The sequence below is a fragment of the Typopeltis vanoorti genome, chromosome 5, assembly GCF_054136105.1.
Source record: "Typopeltis vanoorti isolate ZY-2024b chromosome 5, IOZ_Tvanoo_1.0, whole genome shotgun sequence".
Classification (NCBI taxonomy): Eukaryota; Metazoa; Arthropoda; class Arachnida; order Uropygi; family Thelyphonidae; genus Typopeltis; species Typopeltis vanoorti.
Genome location: NC_143553.1, coordinates 59,151,807 through 59,178,215, shown reverse-complemented (window position 1 = coordinate 59,178,215; position 26,409 = coordinate 59,151,807). Strand labels below are relative to the sequence as shown.

Sequence of the window (26,409 nt, the reverse complement as noted above, 5' to 3'; positions counted from 1 at the left end):
TCTCTCTCTCTCTCTCTGTGTATATTAGAAACTGTTTATAAACTATTCTTTTATTTTTTATTTTATAAACTATTCTTTGCTTTTAACAATGTTAGATAAAAATGAAAGTAAGGATACTGTTTCTTCCAGTGAAAACGACTCATAAACCTATTACAATAGATACCAAGATTAAAATTATTAAATTTAGTGACAATGGTATATCAAACACTGAGACAGGCTGCAGGCTAACCTTACCTCATATTATTGTCGTTACAGCCGTCATAAACAAAGTTCTTAGTGAAATGAAAACTGCTATACAGTTATCTGCCAATGTGACTATTTTATTGCTGTTTTTGTAAATGACATAAATAAATCATTAATTAGTCAATTGCATACTGTGTGTGTGCTTAAAAATGTTATTAAAACATTACATGAATCTGTAAGTGTGGGGGGGGGCAATGATTTGATGTACGATGGTGGTCTGAGACCTAACATGTCATACGACTGGGGTACACCTTCTGCAGCTACTTATCCCATTCTGTTATGATTAATAGCCATTATGTCCTATTTAGAAGAAACTATTACATCATATCAAAATAAATAAATTCTGTGTGATGATACAACGTTCCCACGTTATACGGGAGTTCATGGTACCATCTAGTCCCCAAATTTTATCCGGGCTCCGGAACCAGCAAGGCTGACGAATCAGACCTATGGCTGGGTCAGTATTCCTGACTGTAATCCATGTGCGTGTCCTTGGACCGGTTTGTCGGCTTGCAGGATGAAAAACACCACATAAACTGGCAGAAAAAACCCTGCTGTCCACACCCAAGACCAGCTAACTTGGCTATGGCTGAGGAAGATCCTTGAGCTCCTCACATCGTTGACAGGAATCGAACCTAGGACAGTCCTTCCCCAGGCATATGGTTGCGAAGCGCAAAGCCTGGGGAATTATAGGCTAACCGAGTGGACATCATATCAAAGACTCCACTGAAGTTACCTACTCATGTGGCTTCCTTAAAAGGAACAAAACATTCATCTTAAATGACATCTGGAAGTGTTTAATATGAACTCAACACAGTATTTCAACCTTTCTGATAATCAAGTTCTCCAAGAGAACTTGATTATCAGAAAGGTTCACTACAGATGATAGGTGCTCTGTACATAACTCATTTTTCTTTTTCTCTGCATCACTAATGGTTTATGATTTACCTTATTTATGTTGTTTTCTTTGTATATATTCCCTGCAGAAGCAGTCAGTCATTTGGTGGAAAAAAGTTGATTTATTCAATACTAGAGTAAGAATAATGAGCAATAAAAATCCAGTTTTTGGAGGCTCGTCAATTAATTAGTAATCATCAATATGGATTCCACAATTCTCCTTCCACAGGCTTAGCTTGGAGATTTGGATAAACTCATGGTCACTTGATATTCCAGAACATGTTATCGAGTTTGGCAGAGAGACCTCTTTAACCAACTAAACATCTTATAGTCTGTCTTCTGCTCTTTGGAACTGAATCACTAGTTTCCTCTCTGGTTACTTCACTGTATGTCAAAATGGATAGTTCCCTATCTTTAAATTTTTCTATCATTGTCAGGCCGGGTAGTACTGCAGGGCTCTGTGCTTTCACCCATATTCTTTTCTTCCTCTACATTACTGACCATAAATCTATCCACAGTTTTCTGATGAAGACACATTCCACTCCACTCTGCTAATTCACTACAAAAGCTGTCAAATGAAAAAGAAATCTGAAAAATGAAAAACAATTCAAACTTAAAGAATTTTACATAACCAATGTCTTAAACATGGATCCCCTTATCATTCTCCAGTGGGAATAAGGAAAATCTAGTGAACTTCAATAGCACAGAAACAGTCATGTGATATTTCTCATAAGAAAAATCTCACTGTGCTATTAATATCAAGCATGTTGACTTTTTAATGTGACTCCAACTCACAAAAGGTTGTAAACCTAATAAGTATATTAGTACCATTTGGGATGATTCAAGCCTACCAAAATTCACCAACTTTTTTGGATATTTATATATTACACAGTCTTGCTATAAATATTGTTACAACTTCTGCACACCCCTGTGCTGTCCACAAAATTAAGAAAGCCCGGTTCTCTTAGTGGTGCTGTGCACAGCCAACATTCATGTGTTTATCAACAGAGTTGTCTGCCTGTATGGATTAACATGCAATGAGAACCATGTAGCTGTAATAGCACTTCGCAAGGTTGGAATGCAACCACCTCTCATTTTCAACATTATAAACACTCGGAATCGGTAGGATGTTTGTCTATTGGACTATTAAATGTGATGACGATAGAGAAGATGCATCTGATGCCAAAGAACACATCAACCATGCTGTGTTAGGATGCAACAGCTTGTGAGAGCTGTAAAGGCAAGTCTCTGCCATAATCCCGTGATTAAGGAAGAAAGTGATGTCGAGTGAGAAGAACATTTCGCAAAAAATAATAGGATACGATACAAGAAATTATGTCCTTACTGATGACCTGGGGTGAGAGCCTATTGTTGTTCTACTACAAATCTAAAATCTTCACAGATGAGAAGAATTTAAACATTGAAGAGTCATTTAACTGCCAAAACGATTGATATATGCTCTGGATGGTCACACAGCACATGCCATAGCACCCAGGATTCAGAGAGGTCATTCCCTAGTATCACTAATGGTTTGGTGTGTGTGTGTTGGGGGTATTCAAGTTGCTTTCCTTTGAGGCTCTGCAACTTGAATACCTCCTACTGTGAAACAAGGTGTTGCTCAGGGCTGTGGCACAGTCCTGAGCAACACCTTGTTTCACAGTAGGCAGTGGACCATAACAATGCTTGAAGGCAAATGTGCCCAACCACATATCATCATCTGATTGGCTGTCTGGAAGTCCCAATCTGAATTCGTTACACTTCAAATTGTGGTTGGAGCTTGAAAGAGTAGCCTGCAAGAAATGGCACCCTAGCATTGCCAGTCTGAAGGTGGATTTAGAGCAAGCATTGGCAATGTTTCAGTTAGATGTTGTGCATGCAACCATTGATATGCAGCCTCATAGACTTTGTCATGCATGAAGGCAGAAGAGGGACATTTTGAACATTGAGTGTTGCATATAATAAATTTAGTTTAATCCTTTATCCAAGTGTGAGCAAACAAAGTTTGCGCCTGAAAGTATCTTCAGGACTGGGTTAAGGTGGTACACACCAGGGCAACTCGTTGCAAAGGTGGAGCAAGCTACCAACACTCCTATCCTAGTATCTCCTATAATGCAAAACACATCTCCTTGCAGATATGTCTATTGTTATGCATTAAGGGAAGGGCCACTACCCAGACCGGTTTCGACCTTTATTGAGGTCTCTTCAGTGGGAGCCGGGCCCAAGTCGAGATATCAGGCAGAAGCATTTGCAGGTCATCTCCACCTATAGGAATTGCCAATTGGTGTGCCACCCTTTTTTAATAAATTACTCTGGATTTAGAGAAAGATGTTGAAAGTTTATTTTCCACTTGGTTAGAGTATAATAAATTTAGTTTAATCCTTTATCCAAGTGTGAGCAAACAAAGTTTGCGCCTGAAAGTATCTTCAGGACTGGGTTAAGGTGGTACACACCAGGGCAACTCGTTGCAAAGGTGGAGCAAGCTACCAACACTCCTATCCTAGTATCTCCTATAATGCAAAACACATCTCCTTGCGGATATGTCTATTGTTATGCATTAAGGGAAGGGCCACTACCCAGACCGGTTTCGACCTTTATTGAGGTCTCTTCAGTGGGAGCCAGGCCCAAGTCGAGATATCAGGCAGAAGCATTTGCAGGTCAACTCCACCTATAGGAATTGCCAATTGGTGTGCCACCCTTTTTTAATAAATTACTCTGGATTTAGAGAAAGATGTTGAAAGTTTATTTTCCACTTGGTTAGAGTATAATAAATTTAGTTTAATCCTTTATCCAAGTGTGAGCAAACAAAGTTTGCGCCTGAAAGTATCTTCAGGACTGGGTTAAGGTGGTACACACCAGGGCAACTCGTTGCAAAGGTGGAGCAAGATACCAACACTCCTATCCTAGTATCTCCTATAATGCAAAACACATCTCCTTGCGGATATGTCTATTGTTATGCATTAAGGGAAGGGCCACTACCCAGACCGGTTTCGACCTTTATTGAGGTCTCTTCAGTGGGAGCCAGGCCCAAGTCGAGATATCAGGCAGAAGCATTTGCAACGAGTTGCCCTGGTGTGTACCACCTTAACCCAGTCCTGAAGATACTTTCAGGCGCAAACTTTGTTTGCTCACACTTGGATAAAGGATTAAACTAAATTTATTATACTCTAACCAAGTGGAAAATAAACTTTCATTGAGTGTTGCAATATGCAATGTTATACACGTGGTTTATATATGCCGAAAGATTTAAATGATTTACTGATAGATTAAACGGTTTATATGCTGTTCAAGTTTTAACAATATTTATGGCTAGACCAGGTATATTCGTTTAGATGTTGCTTTAGAGATAGTTGTAACAAGTTTTTCCACTTGATTACAAAGTAAATAATACTTAACAAGAAATTTTGTTTTACTCACATTTTTCTTCTTAATACTTAACAAGAAAAATGTGAGGGCATGATGGGACTATACAACATATGAGAAAAATAATAGGATACAATTTATTGGAATTATAATTCCACAACATAATTGCAAGAAATTATGTCCTTTAACCAAATGTGAGCACATGAGGTCCCATCACATTAGGCTACTTAGATATGGATTTTTTTCATTTGATTTTTTATGGTACAAAGATATCAATGGTCATACTGCACTAGGACACAGCAGTATAACTGGTTAGTAGGACAATTACAAATCCATGCCTTTGGCAGGATTCAAACCCACAGCCTCTTGGCTGGAGAGTGGATATGCTAAACACTCAGCCAACCAGGCTGGCACTTATATATGGAGGCAGATGAGTTCACATCCAATGCTCTAGTATTACAAAATGAACTGTATACTTCCTTTCAAATGTATATATTGCCATGCATTATAGGAAGAGTCACTACTCAGAGTGGTTTTGACTTTACTGATATCTCATCAATGGAATTAGAACTACTGATGAGATCTGAGAGCTAAATCAAAAAGGTGGCACACTAATGTTTTCACATACATGTACCACAATGGTATCACCTTACTATTAAAATAATCTGGATGCAAGATAGCTGAAACAAGGTTTCCCCCCCCACACACACACACACATGCTTGCTTACAAAGAAAATTACACTTAAAATGAAATTATTTTCTTGTTTTTATCCTATGTCACAAAACTTGATACAGCTATCTCTCATTCAGAGAATTTTAACAGTGGTGATTCTAGATGTGTTACATAATTACTTAGAAAGATGGTTAAATGAACAAGAAATGACAAACAGTAGTAGAAAATATTCAAAAGGCATGTAGTCAGAAATACATATTAATACTTGAGGTAGGAAAAAAAAAAACATCAAACACCTGAAATGCAGAGGGATAGTTGGAATATATGATATTCAATCAGAAATATAGTTATAAAAGTTTATGGAAGTATGAAACATAAGGGTATAAATATGATGGTATAAAAGTTTTACACCGACTGCATTGCATGATTCATAGGTACATCAGAAGATCAAATTCCAGATGATTAGAGAAGAGCAGCACCCATCTATAAAAAAAGAGAAATATTAAATGCAAGAATCATAGAGGAATTTCCCTACTGAGTGAGTGGTTCGAGTAATATTTATGCAAAGCATACTTGAGAAGATGCTTACTGAAAAAACTTGAACAAGTTAGGTTCAAGTCAAACAGGAGTTATCAGAATGAGATTTTCACTTTAATGCAGAGTTGAGAAATCGTGTGAATAAAACAAGAACCTGTATTTAAGTTTTGTAGATCTGGAAAAGGCATATGACAAGGTGCCAAGAGAAACTATTCAAAATGCAACAGTTACATGGTGTAAATAGGATTATACAGAACAACACAAAGTCTGCATTAATAAGTTAGCAATCAAAATTGAAGGATATATACAGGAAGATGGTGTCACACAAAACCAGTAAAGACATGGGGTGTGCACTATTCATGTTATAAATCATTTATATGAATCATATTATGAAGGAAAGTTGCATAACAAAATTGGAGATGTTAATCTTGGATCTTTACTTTAAGGATGATGTTATGCTCTTAAATAAATTCAGTACAACTTGGCAGGATTCCTTAACTAAATTGTATATAATGTCATCTACCTCCAAAATTATAACAGTGCAAATATGGCATGAAAATAATCAGCAATAAGATGATTTTAAATCATCTTATTGCTGATTTAATCCATCTTTTAATCAACTTTAAAATAAGATGATTTAAAAAATTGTAAATATTGTCAGGAACAGAAAAACTTCAGCTGCATTCTGACTGGATGAACTAAGAAACAAGTCTTTATTTAAGCACAATTTTTAGTGAATATGGCAAATTAAATGGACAGAGACAATGGAATTAGCAAAGATGGTATGGTAAAGAGTCCATGAAAAGATGCATATAGAATAAAGAAGAAATTAACCAAAACACTAAACTAGTAGTATACAAGACACTATCCGACCCAATTGTAATTTATGGATTTGAGAGCTGAGTTAAAAATAAAGCAGTTGATGAAAAACTAGAGGCCACAGATATGAAAGTACTGAGAAAAATCAGAAGAGTGAAGAGATGACATCAATGGCAGAATCATACGAAAACTAAAAATATTAGAGAAAGTAACTAACTTGCTATTGTTAGCATTCAGGAATGTGTGAGCAGAGTTAATCTCAGGTAGTATGATCACTTAAACAGAATGGAAAAGAAAAAATTAGCAAAGCAGGTGTTTGATACCAAGATGGTTGAAAAAAGAACCCGAGGAAGACCAAGATGTAAGTGGATTGATGTAGTTAGAAGTGCCTCAGAAGACTGAAATACTGGAGTCCTACCAGATAACAAACTAATTTGGAGGAAAATTGTGGAAAGGAAGTTAATAATAACGTAAACTTATATCATGTTATCATAGCATGCTTTATACACCATTTGTACTACTAATTTAGCTCCCGCTGATAACCTCAAAGATAAACAGTCTAGGTAGCAACCTTCTCATAATGTGTATATGGAATACTACAATTTGATATGATGTCATCTACTTCTATTATAATTATACTTAAACAGAATATAATATTTTGTTAAGTATAATTTACTTAGAGAAAAATAATAAATCTTCATTTTTTTCCCTCATCTTATTGCAGACAGCAAGGTATATATTGTGAGAAAGCATCAAAGAAAGAAAGTACAAAAAAACATTCTACACTCAAAAGGTTGCTCTCATGGAGTACGTACAGATATGTATGTTTTGGAAATTTTGGAACATGCGAACAATTTTTATTTATTTATTTACTGAAAATAATAAAACAAAATGTTATAAAAGTACATTGATTCACTAAAGAGAACTTTAGTGAATCACTATAAATTTTTTGAACTGTTAAATTGTTTACATAGTTATGAAGCATCCACGGAAAGCAAGGGAAAATGATACTAATGAATGTTTCATACAAAAGGAATTAATGCAATTAAAAAAAATTTACGAATTTGAAAACGAAACTACATATTACTAAAACAGCTATTTAACATTTTTAACATTTTTTTCATTTAATTTTGCTATAATTTTCCAAGTTTTTTTTTTTAATTAAAGAATGTATAAGTGTCTGATAATTAGATTATTATTATTATTATTATAATATTCTGTTTTGGGGCAGGTTTCCAAAAAATGTTTTTTTTTTTCATCTACATTTTTCAAGTTTGTTTTTCTTTTAATTATGATTAAATTATAATTTAAAGCTGCATTTATTTTTAACATAAATCTGTTCTTGAAAAAGAAAAGGTCGTGTGACTTTTTTTTTTTTCATATTCTTTATTAAAGCCCCATCTATATCAAAGAAAGCAACAATAGACATAAAAAAAAAACCTTTCCATTGATTGTCCTTCATGAAATTCAGTTACCAAGACTTCTTGTTGTCATTGTTTCCATTAAGTAAGCGGACAACAAATTACTTTATAAAGGATATATAGTAATTTGTCACAAAGTAAGTATTTATTTGCAAATTCCTCTCCGCTTTCTATTCCACAGATTAAATTCAATGATCAATGAAAATAACATATACAGGTATCCCTTGCTTAATGTGGGATTTGATTAATGTGGCAAAATTAATTGAGGCAATCACTTGATACATGCGGCAAGAATTTTGATTAACGCGCCTTTAACCCTGTGGAGCTTGCAGCTGATCTGAGAGATACATGCAAAATGTTTAATATAAATATTCTTACACAATTCAGTGTATAGCTTGGAGGTCATGAGTGGCTGTGCATTCGAGTGATATTCTGCACTGTTTTTTGCTGTCAGTTTGGTTTAACACATGTCATGTAAAGGTTTGTGATATTTGACAGTAAATTGTATCTGAGAGATAACGCGACCTCCAATGTCAGTATAGTATGGTTTAGTTGTTGTTGTTTTTTATTCTTTTTTCAATAATTTCTAGATTGTAACTGAAAATAAATAAACCATGCATTACTGAAATAGAGAGCCAAAGGCTTATTTATCACATGTCCTCTAGGAGATGTGCTTTACATTATGGAAAATACTAAGGAAAGAGATCGAGCTTACTCCACCTTTACTACGAGTTGCCCATAAGGTTGCTTATGCTTACATTGACCGAAACTTTCAGTTTCTATATATTCGGCACGAAACTCTTGTAGTTCCTATATTCGGTTATGAAATAATGTTGGATTCAATATTAACTTAATTTGTACCATCATGAATTATATTTGCAGTTTTTTTTTTCTTTATGTTTCATGGCTTGTTTGCCGAGGTTCTGGAGAGTCATTTTGCTTGTTATCGTAGAATTTATGCCGATAAGAAAAAAACTAAAACTGTGCAAACGACTCTTGATAACTTCTTTTGATAAAAAAAATTGAAGTAAATAATGTAGGTACAAGTATTTATTAAACATTTATTTTGCATTCATTTTTTATCTTTCCTAAAAGAGTACCACAGTAATCGATCATGGACGAATTGTAATTTTTACCATCGATTATTAGATTTGATTAACGCGATTTTGATATACGCGGTAACATCGAGGGATCAATTAACCGCGTTAATCGAGGGATACCTGTACTGATTGTGAAAACGAGACACCGTCTCCTTTTCCTAACGCTTCGATTGTTATTATCTATCGAGAGAGTAGTGAGGATCATCACCTCTAATAGCGCAATTAAAAATAAGGTCTATAGCATAATTCCATGAGACCACGGACAAGATTCAAGGCCACTATCAATTTTACGAAATGTCTTATCCACTGTCATTCTGGTATGCGTCAGTCAACTTCGATACGAAGCCATGTCAATCATTAAAAAGTTTCGACAAAATTCTTTGTACTATGGAAATAAGTAATAGTTGAATTTTAAGGAAATGAAACCAGTCATATTTCATTAAATTAAAAATACTCTTATTTATCTTTCAAAACAAAGTAAATATTTATTAGTTTCATCTTACCCAGTTCAGCATGGTAAATGTCCAGATATCAAAACCGAGGGACTACTTAAAACATTATCATCTAATCCGATTAATATATATATCTTTGAGAAGGAAAGTTTTACTCTGAAAGAAGCTCCCTAGACGTAAATTTGTCGATACAAAGGTATGACGCCCAACGTCCCACATACAAATTACTTAAACACCTCCGCTGTCTACTCACAAAAACAAAACAATAATAATAAAAAAAAACCTAAGCGACACGAGCGTTACAAAACTGCAGGTTGCAGTACGGTAAGCGCTACAAGCGGAGGTAATGCACCGGAATCACATTTGAGTGATCAGCAACAGGTTGCTGAGGTACAAATATAATGCATCCTCAGACGACGTGTCCTACGTTGGGAAATGCTATAACCTTGATTTCTCAACATCAGTGGATCTGTATTCATAAAACAGCAGTTCTACTATTTATATATATAAAAACTTCTTTTTTTTCTGTTAAACCAAAGAAAATCACCAGAGTACACCATCTTAAATGGTAATAACATTTTAAACAGTATCGGTTCATCGTAATATATCCCTCACAAGGAAGTTTGCAACCGGAAATGCGACATACTTCCTCTTGTCCATTCCTTATAACAAGACGTTATTAAAACAACGACGTTATTCACTGAAAATACCGAGTCCTTAATAATTAACAAGTACAACAAACCCTTTATTTGAAAACAGTAGGCATAACAAAGAGCGTTAATGGATTTTTCGGCAACATTAACAAACGATATGCAATATGGATTTCGATTATCGGAATAATTAACTTGGAAAGACTTCATTTAGTGTGCCGGTCAACGGTAAGCATATTTTATACTCATTTAATTATAACATTTTAAATTAAAAACCCATTGAGAATGCATATTTTGCCATATTTCTGTTTTACATTATGAGACTGTTGCAAGATTCCATATGTGAACTGGAATTAAACATATCTACAAGGCAAAGCTGGGTTGGTTGGGATCAAATATAACCAATAATATATATACAAATATATGAACTTCCAAGCTGGAAGTTCATATATTTGTGTGAGGTTGGGCTTTTAGTAATTAAATGAGGTTTGCCTATTTCGAGAATTCTTTAAAATTAAGCAATCTGTTCGAAGACATAAAGCAAAATATTCAAATTGTAGAACTTCTCCCCCAAATTCTTCCAAAAGAATGATAAACCTTATCATTCTTTTGGATATACGTTTAATGTAAATAATGTGCAAAAGGAAACGATAAATGTAAATAAGTGGACCAATAGTTAGTTGGAAAAAAATAGTTAGAAAATTATTTAAATCTAAAAATCGTCATGTATATATGAGAATTATTTAAATATAAAAATCGTCATATGTTTTATCTGAGAATACTTCTCACCAAAGGTGAGAGGTATTCTCATATAAAACAACCATTAAAGGCTACCACAGAAATCTATACATTCTCCACCCTTTTCCCTGGTGGGGTGTAGTGGTTTCTGGACAAACAAGATATCTGAATGGGATAAGCCACACCAGATAAATATCGAAGTATGAATTTAGTTAGTACAAAACTGAAGGATAATAAACTAATGGGTCTGGAGCGGCATTTCCCAAAGTGTGGTCTGCGGCCAAGTTACCGCATTATTTAGGCAGATGGTGATGGTCGCAATAAATAAATAAAAAAGAATGAAAAAAAACTATCAAAGCTGGTATGGAGCCGTGTTTCTTAAACTTCTTAAAAGTGGAATCCTAAATTAAAATATTTCTTTTTCATGGAATCCTCATAAAAAGTATCGGAAAGGAATTTTGACCATGAACCGTTATTGCAAAATATTTTAATCAAGAAACATATGATAATAATATTACAAATAATAAAGTATTATACTGCTCTAAAAATACGTCAATTCCATAAAAATGGTTATTTTCTCCATTGACGGAAGTTTTTTGTTTGTTTGTTTCTTTTTTTTTCAGAAACCGCATCTAATACAAGTCACGTTTGTTCTGGGGAAACCGTAATAGTTTTCGCGTAACCCTAGGAATCCCAGGAACACGGTTTAAGAACACTGGTCTGGAGTACTTATAATCCAAAGTATGGTAAAAAGATAGTCAATAGCAAATAATGACAGAGGTCAACAAACCGAAAGCTTAAGAAATGAAAATAACCTGTGCAGCATACGAGCTATATATTTATTAATATTCTAGTAACTATCTGGTAATCCTCCATCATCATCATCTTGCCAAAAGCGGGAAAAAATAAAGAACCTTTTTAACACAACCCAACTTTTTTTTATTATACAACTTTTGTAACCAATGCAGTGAACAGATTCATGCCATTTCGGAAACTGACGAGGAAAGTTGAAAACAATTCGAGGCAATCGAATATTATATGGCATGGATGCCATATTATCGAATATTATATGTCATTGATGACAGTGTGATTGTTTTGAGTTAGTTTTCCGGGTGCTAAAATTAAAAATAAATAAATAACGAATTTATGTAATTGAAAAGTTTTCAAGAAAGTAAAGTAAAAGAGATTGTAGTTTTGGTGTGAACAAACGATTTGTCTGATAAATACAATATAAGAGAGGATATGAAAGGTTTGTTGTAAGCGAAAGTAAAGAGTGAGAAAGTGAAAATCGTTAGTATATTACCTATCTGGGAAAGAAATGAATTAAGAAGAGCTATGATGACCAACGATTCCATGCGCAGGCTGTGGAGAAATACTCAATGCATGTATTTGTAGGTATGGAATGAAGCTGAGGGAAAAATCGATTATTATTATTCAGGCCTCCATGGAGTGAAAAGACTCATCGCAAGAGGTCCTTCCTAGAAAACACAAAGTCTATCATACCACTCCTTAAACTCATTGACTGTTCTTGCTCTCACCACTCCATCAGGCAATGCATTCCATGGTTCAACCACCCTCCATGCAAAGAAACCACTCTTCACCCTCTTGCTCACAGTTTCCTTTCATAACTTCCAGGTATGGCCCCCTGTCATCACTCCTTCCTGTTGTTCAACCAAGCAAAAGAACTCCCCAGTGTCAACCCTGTAACCACCTCTCAACAGTTTAAAAGTCTCAATCATATCACCTCTCCTTCTTCTATCCACCAAACTCTGCAGTTCACATTCCCTCAGCCGATCCTCATAACTAACATTGTACAGTCCTGAAACCATCTTTGTTATCTCCTTTCCACACTTAATTTATCCCTTTCAAATCCTGGGTACCAAATCTGAGAACAATAGATCAAGTGTGGTCTGGTCAGGGTCTTATACAACGGAATGATAACTTATCTCTGCAGGTCAGCGTCCTTCTCATTATTGCAGCAATCCTCTGTGTTACCTTCACCACCTTTGCAATATGTCCCCTAAATTTCAGGTTTCTATCAATCATCAACCCCAGATCTCTTGTCTCCCCTACTTCCTCCAGTATAGCTCCTCCAATAGAGTATGCAGCATCCCATCGATGTGTCCCCAACCTCAAGACCTTACATTTTGCTGCATTAAACTGATACCCCCATTCATTTGCCCATCTGTCAAGCTTATTCAAATCCTCTTGCAGGGCTACCACATCTGCACTATTATTAATAACCCTTCCCAGCTTCACATCATCTGCAAACAACTGACAATGTCATTGATATATAGGTTAAACAATATAGATCCCAGTACTGAGCCCTGTGGGCCCACTTGTAACCCTCTGCCTCCTTGAAACTATCCCACCATACACAACTCTCTGATACCTATTGAACAGCCAATCCTGAATCCAATTGACCAACCTGACATTCAAATCCATGTGCTGCAACTTAAATATCAGTTTATCATGTAGCACCCTGTCAAACCTTCGCTAAATCCAATAAAACGGCAGTATATGCCTTTCCCTCATCTACTGCTCTTGTAACTTTATTATAAAAGGCTAGCATATTACTAAAACAAGAGCACCCCTTCACAAATCCATGTTGACTCTCACAGATAACATTACCCTCATCTGCCCAATGCTGTATATGGTCCCTCACTAATTTCTCCAAGATCTTAACTACTGATGACACACAAACTGGCCTATAATTAGACACTTCCAGCCTGCTTATGCAGTGGCACTACCTTCCTTCCATTCCCTTGGCACCTTTCCCATAGCCAGACTTTCATTGAAAAGCCAGGTCAAAGGAGCTGTCAGTTCTTTAGCACATTCTCTCAAAACTCATGGTGAAATACCATCCATTCCCACAGCTTTACTGACATCCATAGTACTCAGTATTTGGAACACCTCTCCTCCTGCACCTCTAAATCTCAAACTTACCTTGTCCCTCTAGTATTCAAATTTACTCCTCCACGATGAAACACTCCAATTAAGTGTTCATTAAACAATTCCACTATGTCCTCTGCATCAGTCACTCTATTCCCATTTTTATCCTACAATGTCATTCTTCCACAATCATTTCTCCTCCTACTGACCACATAGCTAAAAAATTCCTTAGGATTTTCTTTGGATCTTGGGGCCAATCTCTTCTCATATTCCAGTTTCGCCTTCCTTACCATACTAGTCACTCTCCTGGCCTTTGTCTTATATTCTTCATGCATCTGCTCTTCACCTGTCTCCTTATATCTCTTCAATAGCCTCTTTTTCGCATGCAGTTCCTGTTTAATATTGTTTGTCATCCACTTTACTCCAAATTGTGTCCTCTTCTTCACTTGTGGAATACAGCTTACTATTGCTGCTAACAAATATTCCTTCACAATTTCCCAAGCACTAATGATATCCCAGCCTTCCAATTCCTCTCTCCATGAAACTTCCCCAAGTTGACATCTAGAACTATTATAATCACCTGCCTTATAATTCCACATATTATTATTATTATTACCCAAGACCTCACGGAGTCAAAGACTCATCTGGGAGCTCCTTTTATCACACACACACACAGCTCATCATACCGTGCTTTGAACACATTCAAACTCGCTGCAGACACCACACTCTCAGGCAAGTTTCATTCCAATCATTTACAACTCTGCACGAAAAAAACCTGCCTCTCACTCCCCTACTCACACCTTCTTTATACAGTTTCCAGGGATGACCTCTGGTTCTCCCCCCGATCTCCCATTATTTTCTGTAGAACTTCTCCAGCATTGATCCTATAACAACCTCTTGCCAACTTGTAGGTCTCTATCATATCTCCCCTCTTCCTCCTGTCCACCAGACTCTGCAAATTGCATCTCCTTAATCTTTCCTCATACTCGACATTCCAGAGGTCAGAAACTACCTTAGTCGCCTTTGGACCCTTTCCAACATCTCTTCATCCTTCTGAAAACCAGATGACCAAATCTGGGCACAATAGTCCATGTGTGGCCTAATCAAAGCCTTATACAACGGAACAAGAATCTCCCTACTTCTACACGTCAGTGTCCTCCGCATCCTTCCCAGAAGCCTTTGTGTTGTCTTCACAATTTTGGCTGTGTCCCCCCTAAATTTCAGATCCTTATCCACTATCACCCCCCCCCCCCAGATCTCTTATTTCTTCCACCTCCAACAATGTATCCTCAACCAAGCATAAATTCTGCATCCCATCTTTGTTTTCCAAATTTTAAAACCTTACATTTTGCAACATTGAACTCGCATCCCCATTTCCATGCCCAATCACTCAATTTATTCAAGTCTTCCTGCAAGATCACAACATTCTCACTACTCTTCATGGTTCGTCCCAACTTTGCATATGTTCCCATCTCTTTGATACTCCTGCATGTCTATTCATCTTCCAAGTCAAAACCACATGGTCACTCTCTCCAACTGGTAGGAGAGATGTCATCTCAGTTATTATCAACTCTTCTGATGCTATGACCAAATCCAAAACTCTTGAACCTCTTGTTCCCTCTATTACATGTTGCTTAAGACATTTGTCCCTCAAGAATTCTAGAAATTCCATTCCCTTATTGCTACATGCATCTTCCTCACCCCAATTTATACTGCTGTAGTTAAAATCTTCCATACAATCATTCTTCTTGCACTTGCCAAACTCAACTGTCTAAACATCTCCTGGTCCCCACCCTCTGTGCTCCTTGGTTTGTAGCAACACCCCACTAAATATCCTGTCTTGCCCACCTCTACTTTACACCATATGCTTTCAAAATCGTTAGTGCCACTGCTTTTCAAAGCCTCCACTCTTAGAGGACATAAATCATCACTTATCATAAGCAGTACTCCACTACCATGATTTCCCTTCCTATCCTGCTGAAAAATGCTGTACCCTGCTACTTCTATTCCTGTTATTATATCCTCTTCTGTCAACCACATCTCAGTGATCCCAATAATCTTTGGCCAGGCTGATGCTATCAGCACCACCAATTCCTCTCCTTTATTCTGGATACTCCTGGCATTAGTATAAAGCATAAAAATGCCACTGTTTCTATACCCAGCATTATCCCCTCTAGACTCCACTAGGCTTAGATTTACCTGATGTCATCCCCCTTCTCCCAAGTACCAATTCCCACAAGAGGCCACCCCTGCTACAATCCACCCTGGGCATTCTAGTTTCCCTGCATTGACACACCGACTGGTTCAGAACAGCAATCTCTCCAGATGCCTACATCCTTCCTCATTCAAATGCGAGTGGTCTCTAGCATACAATTTCTTTCTGTCCTGAAATGCCCTCCAAGCAGCCACATATTCCAATCCTCTCTTCTGACACATTCTAGCTATTATGTTATTCAATATTACTGCTCTTCTGCTCAGCTCGTCACTATCATACCTAGGCAACATGCACACTATCTTTCCTCTCTGCGTCTTCAGATTTGTAATGCTGAAACGGCATGCAGTTGAATGGCATTTGGTATAGAGAGTATAGAAAAATTAATTAGTATGAGACATAACACATAATCAAGGAAATGAATTATGATGGAGGAACAGTGAAGATCTATGCAAATGAAATATGATAACTATGTTAATGAAAGGAATGCACATTATCATTGAGGAAAAAACGACTGCATGTTCATTCAGTTCACTTATTAGGCAAGGCATTAGAACAGAGTTCTGTAAATTGTTCAAATGGGTCATACAGACTACAGAAGTGAGTAAAAATTATCATGTAGGTAACTATAATGTCTGTATATGAATGCCCAGAGTATCAGAACAAAGGGATGGAGTCTGTTGACTTGGTGAACACAAGCCTCATATATCAGTGTATTATTATTAGTAGGTATTAGCGACACCTGGCTATCAGAGCAGATATACTAACTGTTATCGAGTGTAAAGAGCACAGTAATTTTAGGAAGGATCAGCTGGATAGGAGATGAGAGAGCTGCAAATGATACTATAAGAAAGCTATAATATTGGTAACAATTTTTCCATGTGTCAGTGAATTTAAAGCCATCTGGTGTGAGGTGGTCTAAAAAGATCAAATACATAGTGGAATATTATTGCAGATCTAGTACAATGATTGCTAGTGATGATGAAATGCATTACCATATAAACATGATAGGGATGAACTTGAATGAGTAGCAGTGACATGAGAAGAATAAAAATGAATTTACTGAGGTGTTGTGAGCCAACCTTCCTCAAGCAGCAGCATGTGACAGAAGGAACTTACAGCCAGTGTTAGATCTGATTATAGTGTCAAAGAGGATTTTAGTTAGACATAACTATATTCTGCTTCCAGATTGTTGACAGTTATCATGCTGTACTGGCTTGGAAAGTGGCTAAGTTTATTAATGTTCCATTCAGAAAAGGTTACATACTGAACTATAAAGTAAGATATTTCTTGTTGAGAGGCTTATACGTTGGTTAGACATGATAAGTAATAATTAAGGAATTGACAGCATAGACCGGAAATATAAATTAAAGGAAAGTATATATTAAAGTTTATTTAATTTATATTTCCAGTCTACGCTGTCAATTCCTTAATTATTAGTTATCATATAAAGTAAGAAATTATGAATAACTGAGAAGCATGCTAAGTGCAGTCAAATGGTATCATTTTCTTTTCTAGATGGAAAGAATATTAGCAGTGCATAGGAAGTATTTAAAAAAAAAAAAACTTATTGATGCAATATCAGGATGTATCTCTAGAGTTCAAAGAATAATTAGGACAGGAGTGAAAAGGATGAGTAATCTTATCCCACAAAAGGTTCTTAAAAAAAAAAAAAGATGATATAGAATTAATACTGTGTGCATAAAGATGATGTCAATTATGAAAATTATAAGAAGCAGGTCAGAAATGTTGCAACTACTGTAAGGAAAGCTAAGTCTGAGCATGAAAAGAAACTAGCTCTGCAAGTTAAAGACAACCCAGAAGAATTCTGTTGTTATGGAGAGTTGTCTTTAGCTTGCAGAGCCAGTTTCTTCCGTGTCTTTCTAACTGTAGATGGGATACGTGTAAAGATGCAGAACATTTAGATCACTGTAACCTATACACTGGATGAAGAAACTCAGGTGTACGAGGAGGAAGTACTAGAGCTGTTGCACAAACTGAATAAAAATTCAGCAATCGAGGCTGATGGGATATTAACACAGATGCTAAATGTGTCTTCAGCAGAAATGGCTATTTCTTTGATCAGGCTGTATGATTTGAGTCTCAGAACAGGGACGATTCCACAAAATTACACAGGAGTTGAAAGAATGTAGGATAATCCCATTGCAGAAGGGTGTTGCAAAGAGTGATGTGTCTAACCACTGACCTATCAGCATCTCTACAGATGATGAAGATTTTGAAAAAGTTAATAAAAGCTCATATATAGAAATGTGTTGATAGAGAATCTGTACTTCGCAATAAACATCGTGAGTTTACTGAGGGAAAATCGTGTTTCAGCAACTTGCTCATATTTTATAATAATGTTGCCAGTTAGTTAGACAAGAGAAATGGATACACCATGATACTTTTGGACTTTGCTAAGGCTTTTGCAGGATCAGCATGAAAGGCTATTGCATAAATTGAAGCATATGAAATTAAATTATAAAATATTAGTGTGGATAAGAGGATGGCTGACTAATAATTATGAAACATACATGGAGGATGTGAGTCTGCAGGATTTAAGGTGACCAGTGGTGTACTATAGAGATCGATCCTTGGTCCATTGTTATTCAGTCTTTACATTATGACGTTGGGAAGGATTTTATAGGTGGCATGCAAAGATAGGCAGGGTAATTAGGAATGTAGCTGATATGCAGTAGTTACAGAATGATTTGAATAGGCTGGAACTGTGTGCATGTGAAAATAACTTTCAGTTCAATGTCAGTAAATGCAAAGTCATGCACTTTGGTGTAATACGTTATATCTCATGTTATATAAGTGGGTTATGCTAGAAGAAACTGATCAGGCTGGAGATCTTGAAGTTTCAGTAGATAGGAAGCTGAAGTTCAAGTCATATGGCAAGAATTGCAAATACAACTCAGAGGATAATTGCAATGCTGAAACGAACTTTACAATGTAAGGATAAGGAAGTCATTTTGCATCTTTACAAGTCCTTGATACGATCTCACTTGGACTATTGTGCATGGGTCTAGTTTCTGAGGTGATGTAGACAGAGAATGCAAAGGAAAGTGTTAATGGTGATAGGAGGATGTAAATTTCTACACATTCTGTTAATAATGACTCATCTATGTCTACATCAGAAATGTAGTGTATGCTTGCTGTTATTCTTAGCTCTGCTTTTCCTCCAAATTTTCCCAAAACATTTCTGTATATCTGGGATTAATTTTCTAATCTGCTGTTTAGGTTTTCAACAAGAAGTAAGGTTTTTAAATATCAGCTGCCCTCTTTAATGACTAAATTTCATCCATTTCTTCCAACTAGAACTTTCCATGGGACCACAAGCACAAATAAGCTTCATTTTTGATTTCCCATTTTAAAATTTTACCCAAGTTCACTTCCATTCAAAAGTATATCTTCGTGTTTTATCCTAAAGCTACTTCTGCTTTTCCAGATCCCTACTTGCATGAGTAAATCATTTTATATTTTTATTTAGAAGAATCTCACCTATTTGGATCCTAGTTTCAGTAATACCTATTATGTTAACATGGTATTCATAATTCTTCAGATAACCATATCTTTTTTTTTTCAGTGATGCTTCCAAAAATTCTACCAAGACTGAAGTTGTTCCAGTAGCTAACTTTTCATTGTTCACCTTGACTCCTTGCCAAAAAAAAACTGTGGCCTTATATAACCAGGTAACATTCCTAACTTGCACAATATCTGATTGTGTTTTGCCATCATAATGTATTTTTTTATGAATCCCACCTATGAAAGGTTGCAAACATATAGTACATTATGGTGGGTTAAGATTTTTTAATTTAATTTTTTTTTTTATATATACATGTAATTTCAACTAATATAGAGTACAGTTTTGGTTGGTATGTTTCAAACTTTCCTCTATCCTCATTTGCACAGCACCTAAGTGTACCAAAAGAAGATGAGGATTGGATATTGGGTCTGACGCCTGAGTCAGTTCTCCATATTCCTAAAGAATATGGAGAATTAACTGTGTGGTGGTCTCCTCCAAGTAATTAGCCCTTAACCTCTTTGCCTTTTTGTTTTTTATCCATATCTATTACAAAATGTTTCCAAAGTCTGACTTAATTAAATTGGTCAGTATTCTTTCTTTTCCTTATCACTATGATTACTTGAAAATGGTAAAAGGTTGCAATCCCTAAATTTTTAATAGTTATAGAAACAAGAAATGTTTTTAATTACTTTTTAAATGTATAATATTTCAGGTGTAAATTAAATATTTTACGCCTGAAATAGAACAGCTCTGATTTTAGTGTCATCTGCTGCAAAAGCCACAATATACCACTGACTTTTATATGAGAGAGAGAAAGATCTTGCTTCATAATTAAATAACAGAGACCATTCCTGGAATTGTTGGACAAGCAAATAAATCTTCAAGAATCACATATAATTTCATCCACATTGACAGCAAAAATTATCCCATCAAAAACAATCCCTACACCTAGGGATTAATTTCAATTAGAAATAATCCACAAATTGGGCAAAACTAGATGCATTTCTTATTGAAACTGCCACACATAATTAATAAATTGGAATGTTTATGGCAATGCTTTTCACACCACATGGAGATATAATGAAGTACTATTTGAAGAATGGGATGTTTTATTAATCTGGGCAGTTAATTCAATGAAAAACAAGTATGGAAATGATTCAAAACAATCATAAAAAAAAAATGTGAATTTTGATAGCACATTGTTGTAATGATATCATTCATTACTGCAGTAAATGATCCCAGAGTTATTTTTTGTATGTAATGCAGAGAGTCTGATTGTCATTTCTAACATGAAGCACATCATACTTGAGTAGAAATCATATTCTTGTTTTCATTCTTATTTTATACAAGAATAAACAAATAAAAGTTTGGATGTGACATATCTTGACTGGCATGAGTAATTTTGACTCATCTATGTCTAATTATTATTATTATAATAATTAGAAATTACATCTATTATAAATGGTTGATTTCATATCAAGTTGTTCTATATCCCATAATCCCTTCTCAGGTGTGTATAATGATATGCATTATAGTGAGTCATACCCATCATGGTGGGAACTATTCTTAGCGATTCTTGTGAATTATGGAATACAGAGCAACATGATGTGAACTTAACTGTTCTCCATATAAAAGTAGCCTAACTGTGAAGATATTTCATGTGCAAATCTTTATTTGCTTTTATGCTTGGGTAAAATAAAACATTCATTTCTTGTAATGAATAACATGCTTTCTGTCTAAGAGGAAAAACTTGCTAGTAGACTTTTCTCAAATCCAAAAAGTTTTCTTCTTTCTGTCTATCCATGCTACTAATGTAATATAAGCCGAATGACCTCTTGAGTATGGGAGTACTATAAAAAAAAAATAATAATAACAAAAAAGGCTTATAATCAAAAGGAACCAACTACTTTAGCAAAGAATGGTTATAATTCAGTACTGTTTCAAACATTGTATACTTACAAAGTATACAATGTTTTGCAGCCTTTGTGGTTATGTTTATTTTTATACAATTTTAATTCTAAAAATTAGTAATAAAAGAAAGAGGGTAGTGATGTCTGTGAATAATGAATTAAAAGCCTTAGAAAGAACTAATAAAGGTGAGTCATGCCGCTTGTTTGTGATGTAGGTGATGGAGAGAGTAAAGTTAAAGAATAGAATCTGATGACTAATTAGTTCAAATATCCAGCACATATTTTTAATATTCCTGGCCTGTCATATATATTGTAGGTTTTTTGTAATTAGTGTAAAAACACAGACTAGCAAGAATAAGAATATAATCCAATAAATTATGAAAAAATGTGAAAATAAAAATTCATAAAATTTTATTTTCACTTTATAAATTTATAAAATTTTATCCCCTCATACATTTCTGAGTTTTTCACTTTTTGCATTTTTTTTAAATGCTGATTTTGGTCTGAGCATAAGTTCTGTACTAAAAAAAAATTCTTTAAGTAATTAAATTAGAAGATTTCACAAAATTATTATCATCTTTCCTTTCCAGAATATCCAGGTATGTTTCCATGCTAGTATATCTTTCAAAATTAATTTTAATTAGTAAATTTTAAAATATTATAGTTATTAGCTTACAGGCTGACAAGACTAAGGCAGCTCCATTACAAATTAAGCCTTGCTATCCAAACATGAATGTTTTAAATATGAGGCTAAATGAAATTTATCTTTCAGAAATCCTAATCTTCACTGTATCACATACGGTATAAAGTTATGTGCTTGTTTATGCTTTCAATTTACTCTGCCAAAACTGTTTTGGGCAAAACTGACTTTATTGAAAACAAAAATCCTCTTTTGAAAAAATTTTGCTTTTCTCCTTTTCAATTATATTTGCTGAACTCATATTTCTACCACTTTTAATTATTTTCAGTACAATGCCAAAATTTAAATACCAACTGATAATACCAGCACTGTATCAGATTGATGGAGGATTTTTGTCACATGGTATAATACCACCACCTTGCTTATTGGAAGCCTGAAAGTGGCTCAAAAAAGTACATTTGGTCTTTAAAGTATGGTTTCTGAATTTTCCACCCTCAGCCCCCATAATAAATATACCATAGTTTTACAACATTTTATGGATGTGATCCACATTAAAAAAATGCTCAGTTTTGTTAACCGTATTTTAACACTATTTAAAAAGGTGTACATGTTAGACAGAAGTTACACAAATCTTACAAAAGAGTGCATCTTCCAGACAAAACATGAAATGTAAAAGGTACTATATCTATAGTGTCTTATAAATATTTGGAATAATTAAAATAATAATAATAAAATTTTATAAAAACCTCTGGGTTTCATATGTATCGAAAAACTTATAGGAAAACAATCAAAGGAATATGCATATAGTTATTATGAAGTTGATTTAACCATATTCCACTATAAAAAAAATTTAGGCTGTTACCAAAATGGCCTTGCCCAAATATCCCAATTCAAGCTTGGTCCTTTAAAGCAGGTCTTCTTACTTATCTTATATATTTAGTACCTGTTCACCCATGGTATTAAACATATATTTAGACAAATGCATTGGTTGACATATCATACATAATAGATAAAAGAAGTAAGTGCTTGATGACCAATAACTGGCATACAATTGAAGCATTCTCAAAGTTAAAGTAGGTATAATATGATCACAGAGGTACACAATGCAGAAATGAGAGTGAATGAAATTATTCAAGAAGAATATTTCTAAATGTCCTGACTGTGCCCTGTGGATGTAGTCAAAGGCTGCCAGAGAGATGACCATATCCCAAAGCTTTCTTGTAGTAGTCAAATTTATTTAAAGTAAGAGCATTCTATAAATCATATGCTGATTCAGAGCCATTCACTCCTGAAGTGTCTTTTTTTTCTTTTCTTCCACCTTACTGCATATTGAGAATATGGTTTGCAAGCATGCTTTCTTCCATACTGATTTATAAATATAGTAATCTCTGCTGTTTATCTGATCATGAAAGGAAGGCAGCTGGCAATTCTGATAATGGAAGGTCCAATTACATTGTGCTGTGACAGAAGTTAATTGACATACAAGGCTCGGTTAATTGAAGGATCATTATTATGAAGGTCGAATAAATGACAAGTTATTGTAAGTAGTTTCGGTACTTGCTCTTCTCTTAGAGAATTGGCACTCTGTCAGAATGCCTGTTGGCAGGTTTAAGTTAGAAGTGGATTTCATGTTTAGGAGAAGAGATCTGGGAGGTCAAGTTAAAGATTGGTTTACAGTGGTTTGTACTTGATATTTGTTAATTTTTTCAGATATTCCCTTAATGTAAGGCACTACTACCATTTTGGTAACCTGTATGTTCTTTGTTAGTTTAAGTTCACTTTGATAAATTATGGAGACTACTCCCATGTTAAGAATAATTACTTTAATTTCCCGACATTTTGACCCTCATATTAAGATCATCATCTGGAAAATCCAAATATATATACAGAAACAAGCTACATTACAATTCAAACAGTATGCCAAAGTTATAATGATTTAATCAAATCATTCTAGGATTATCATAATCCACGTTAGTCTAAGTGTTGTTAGCAGGAGGGGAAAGATAATATTTTTATTTTGGTAGAATTGTATCCATGACCAGTTAAGCTATTTAAGATGAATTTCAATTCATTATAGTGCTACAGGAGAAAAAGGTTCCAATGGCTTGGTAGTGTCAATTAATATATGGTATCTGTTGGTATGCGCGAGTTTTCGGCAATCACCAAAACTGGATACTTGGTCAGTTTTGGTGATTGGTCTGCAGCCAAAGGGTGCAGTGTAGCCACCAAATGGTAATCTTGTCCATAGAACAAAAATCTCAGTTTGGTAATGCTGGAATGTCACACATTACAATATACTTTCATAACTCTTCCCCATTCAAAGAAAAATGTGGGTTTAAATCCTAATTTGGACAAAAGGACACCAAGCTTGAGTATTTTGCATACTTAATCATTTCTGCACAATGTGCTTTGTAATCACAACGTAGGTACTCTAGCCTTGAGAATGCCTCGGTAACTGGTGACAAAATATCAATAATACTATGTTTGCCTCTTGTACCTCTAGTATTGTGATAAGCCATTAAAACTTTGCAGTAATACCCATGGCTGTTGAAAGTGCTGTAGGTTTTCAACAGCCTTTATAGTAGGTGAGAATTAATTCAAGTTAATTTTGAAATAATCAATAAAGAAAACTCTGCTATTTATAATTTTCCCCCCTTCTTCATAGAAAAAAAAATTTCTAAGTTTAGCAACCTCAGCATATCACGATATACTTCCCCACTACTTCCTGTCAAATAAACAAATTTTCACATAAGAGAAACTTGCTGAAAAGTACATATTATTAACATACATGATACACTACTCACAGCTTTAACTCTTCAACAAAATCATAAACAGCAGCACCACCATTCACTACAATACATAAAAATAATGAAAAAAATGCACAATTTGGCTTTCGAAAAGATCTCTTAATAAAGAAATTTAGAATTTTAAAAATGTAAAAAAAAAAAAAAAAAAAAAAAAATTACTCACCTCAGAATTATCAGAATCCGAATCCTCCTCATCTTGTACTGGTGGATGTAAAACTTGATTTTCACCTTCTTGTTCCAAATCTTTCATGTCAGTAACTATTATAGTGTCAGCAAGAGATGATAGATGTAATTCCTCCATACTGTGAGAAGTAAATTCTTGTCCCTTAGTGTGTTCCAAACGAGTTTGCAAATGTAATCCTCTGACCAATTTGGATGGGAAATCTAAACCATATACTTTAGGACTAAGTTTGTATGTTTGAAGGTCACTGGATTCAGTCATGTTTGCACTTATATTTGATTTACTGTCTCCATTATGAAGCACTACTGAAGACTGAGAGGAATCTCTTTCATTTGACAGTGAGCCAGATTCTTTAAATGGTTTACAATCTTGGTGTCCTTTTAAATTATGCGTACTGTCCTTTATTTGCATAAATTTATGCATGCTGTTTCTCATATTAGATGGATTAGATTGTGCATCGAGGCGCTCAGTATTAAAAGATATGTTGGGACGCTCAAAGCCAACTGGATCTGGCATTGCTCTTACGGTAAGTCGATCAAAATGGGAACTAGGTGTGGCCTTCCCAGAGGAACCTGGTTTATTATCAATACTGCTATTCTGACAGTGCGGTTTAGGAGTAAGTAGCACTCCCTCCTGAGAAAGACAAAATGTGCACAAAGATGCTTCTGATACAAGAAAACCAGAGCCAGAAAATGCCTGTCTATCTAAACTGTTTGTACTATAATGGTGGTAATTATCAACATCAACAATGAATACTCTGTCACTTGTGTTTCCTGCCCAAGTATACAAATCAGAATTACAACATTAGTTTACATAAATTAAATACAAAAGTTGTACATATAAAACTTAAATATTTAGATAAAATAAGAAAATCCTATAACATCATTTTCAATTTCCCCAGGGAGAGGTGGAATTCTTTTAAGCTTTAACATGTGGAAATTGGTAGACAGCTGGTCTTCATCTCTCGCCATCAATTGTGGTTGAGTAACTTCCCAAGACATGCTATATGTGAAGTAATGTCCTAATCCTAACTACTATTCATTTGTATATACAGTAGCATCTCGTTAATCCGAACTAATAAAACCGTGCTCATTCGGATTAGCGAATTTCACCCCAAAAGACAACAATAACTAGCGTTGAAGACTAAAATAATCAGATTCTAATGGTACATCAATTTAATTCTGTTAATAAATGAAGTAACTGATAGAAAAAAAGCTACTGTACTGTAATGTAAAACTTAAAAAATAATACAATACACAAGTTTATTTTAGTAAAAAATTTAGTTTTGAATTTCTTATTTTGTGTATCACAGAGACGTAGTTATACTATACTGTAATAATAAAATAAA

At 34.9% G+C, this 26,409-nt stretch overlaps 1 protein-coding gene across 1 annotated transcript in view; it reads right to left on the bottom strand.

Annotated features, from left to right (window-relative positions):
• The window catches only part of LOC150106453 (regulator of G protein signaling loco-like), a 292,774-nt gene that overhangs the window by 244,619 nt on the left and 21,746 nt on the right, over positions 1–26,409 (bottom strand). Inside the window, exons 3-4 of the mRNA XM_090393006.1 lie at positions 25,044–25,834; positions 1,642–1,728 (exon numbers count right to left, since the gene is read on the bottom strand). Of these exons, the coding sequence (XP_090249132.1) occupies positions 1,642–1,728; positions 25,044–25,834 (878 nt within the window). The remainder of the gene's footprint in view (positions 1–1,641; positions 1,729–25,043; positions 25,835–26,409) is intronic.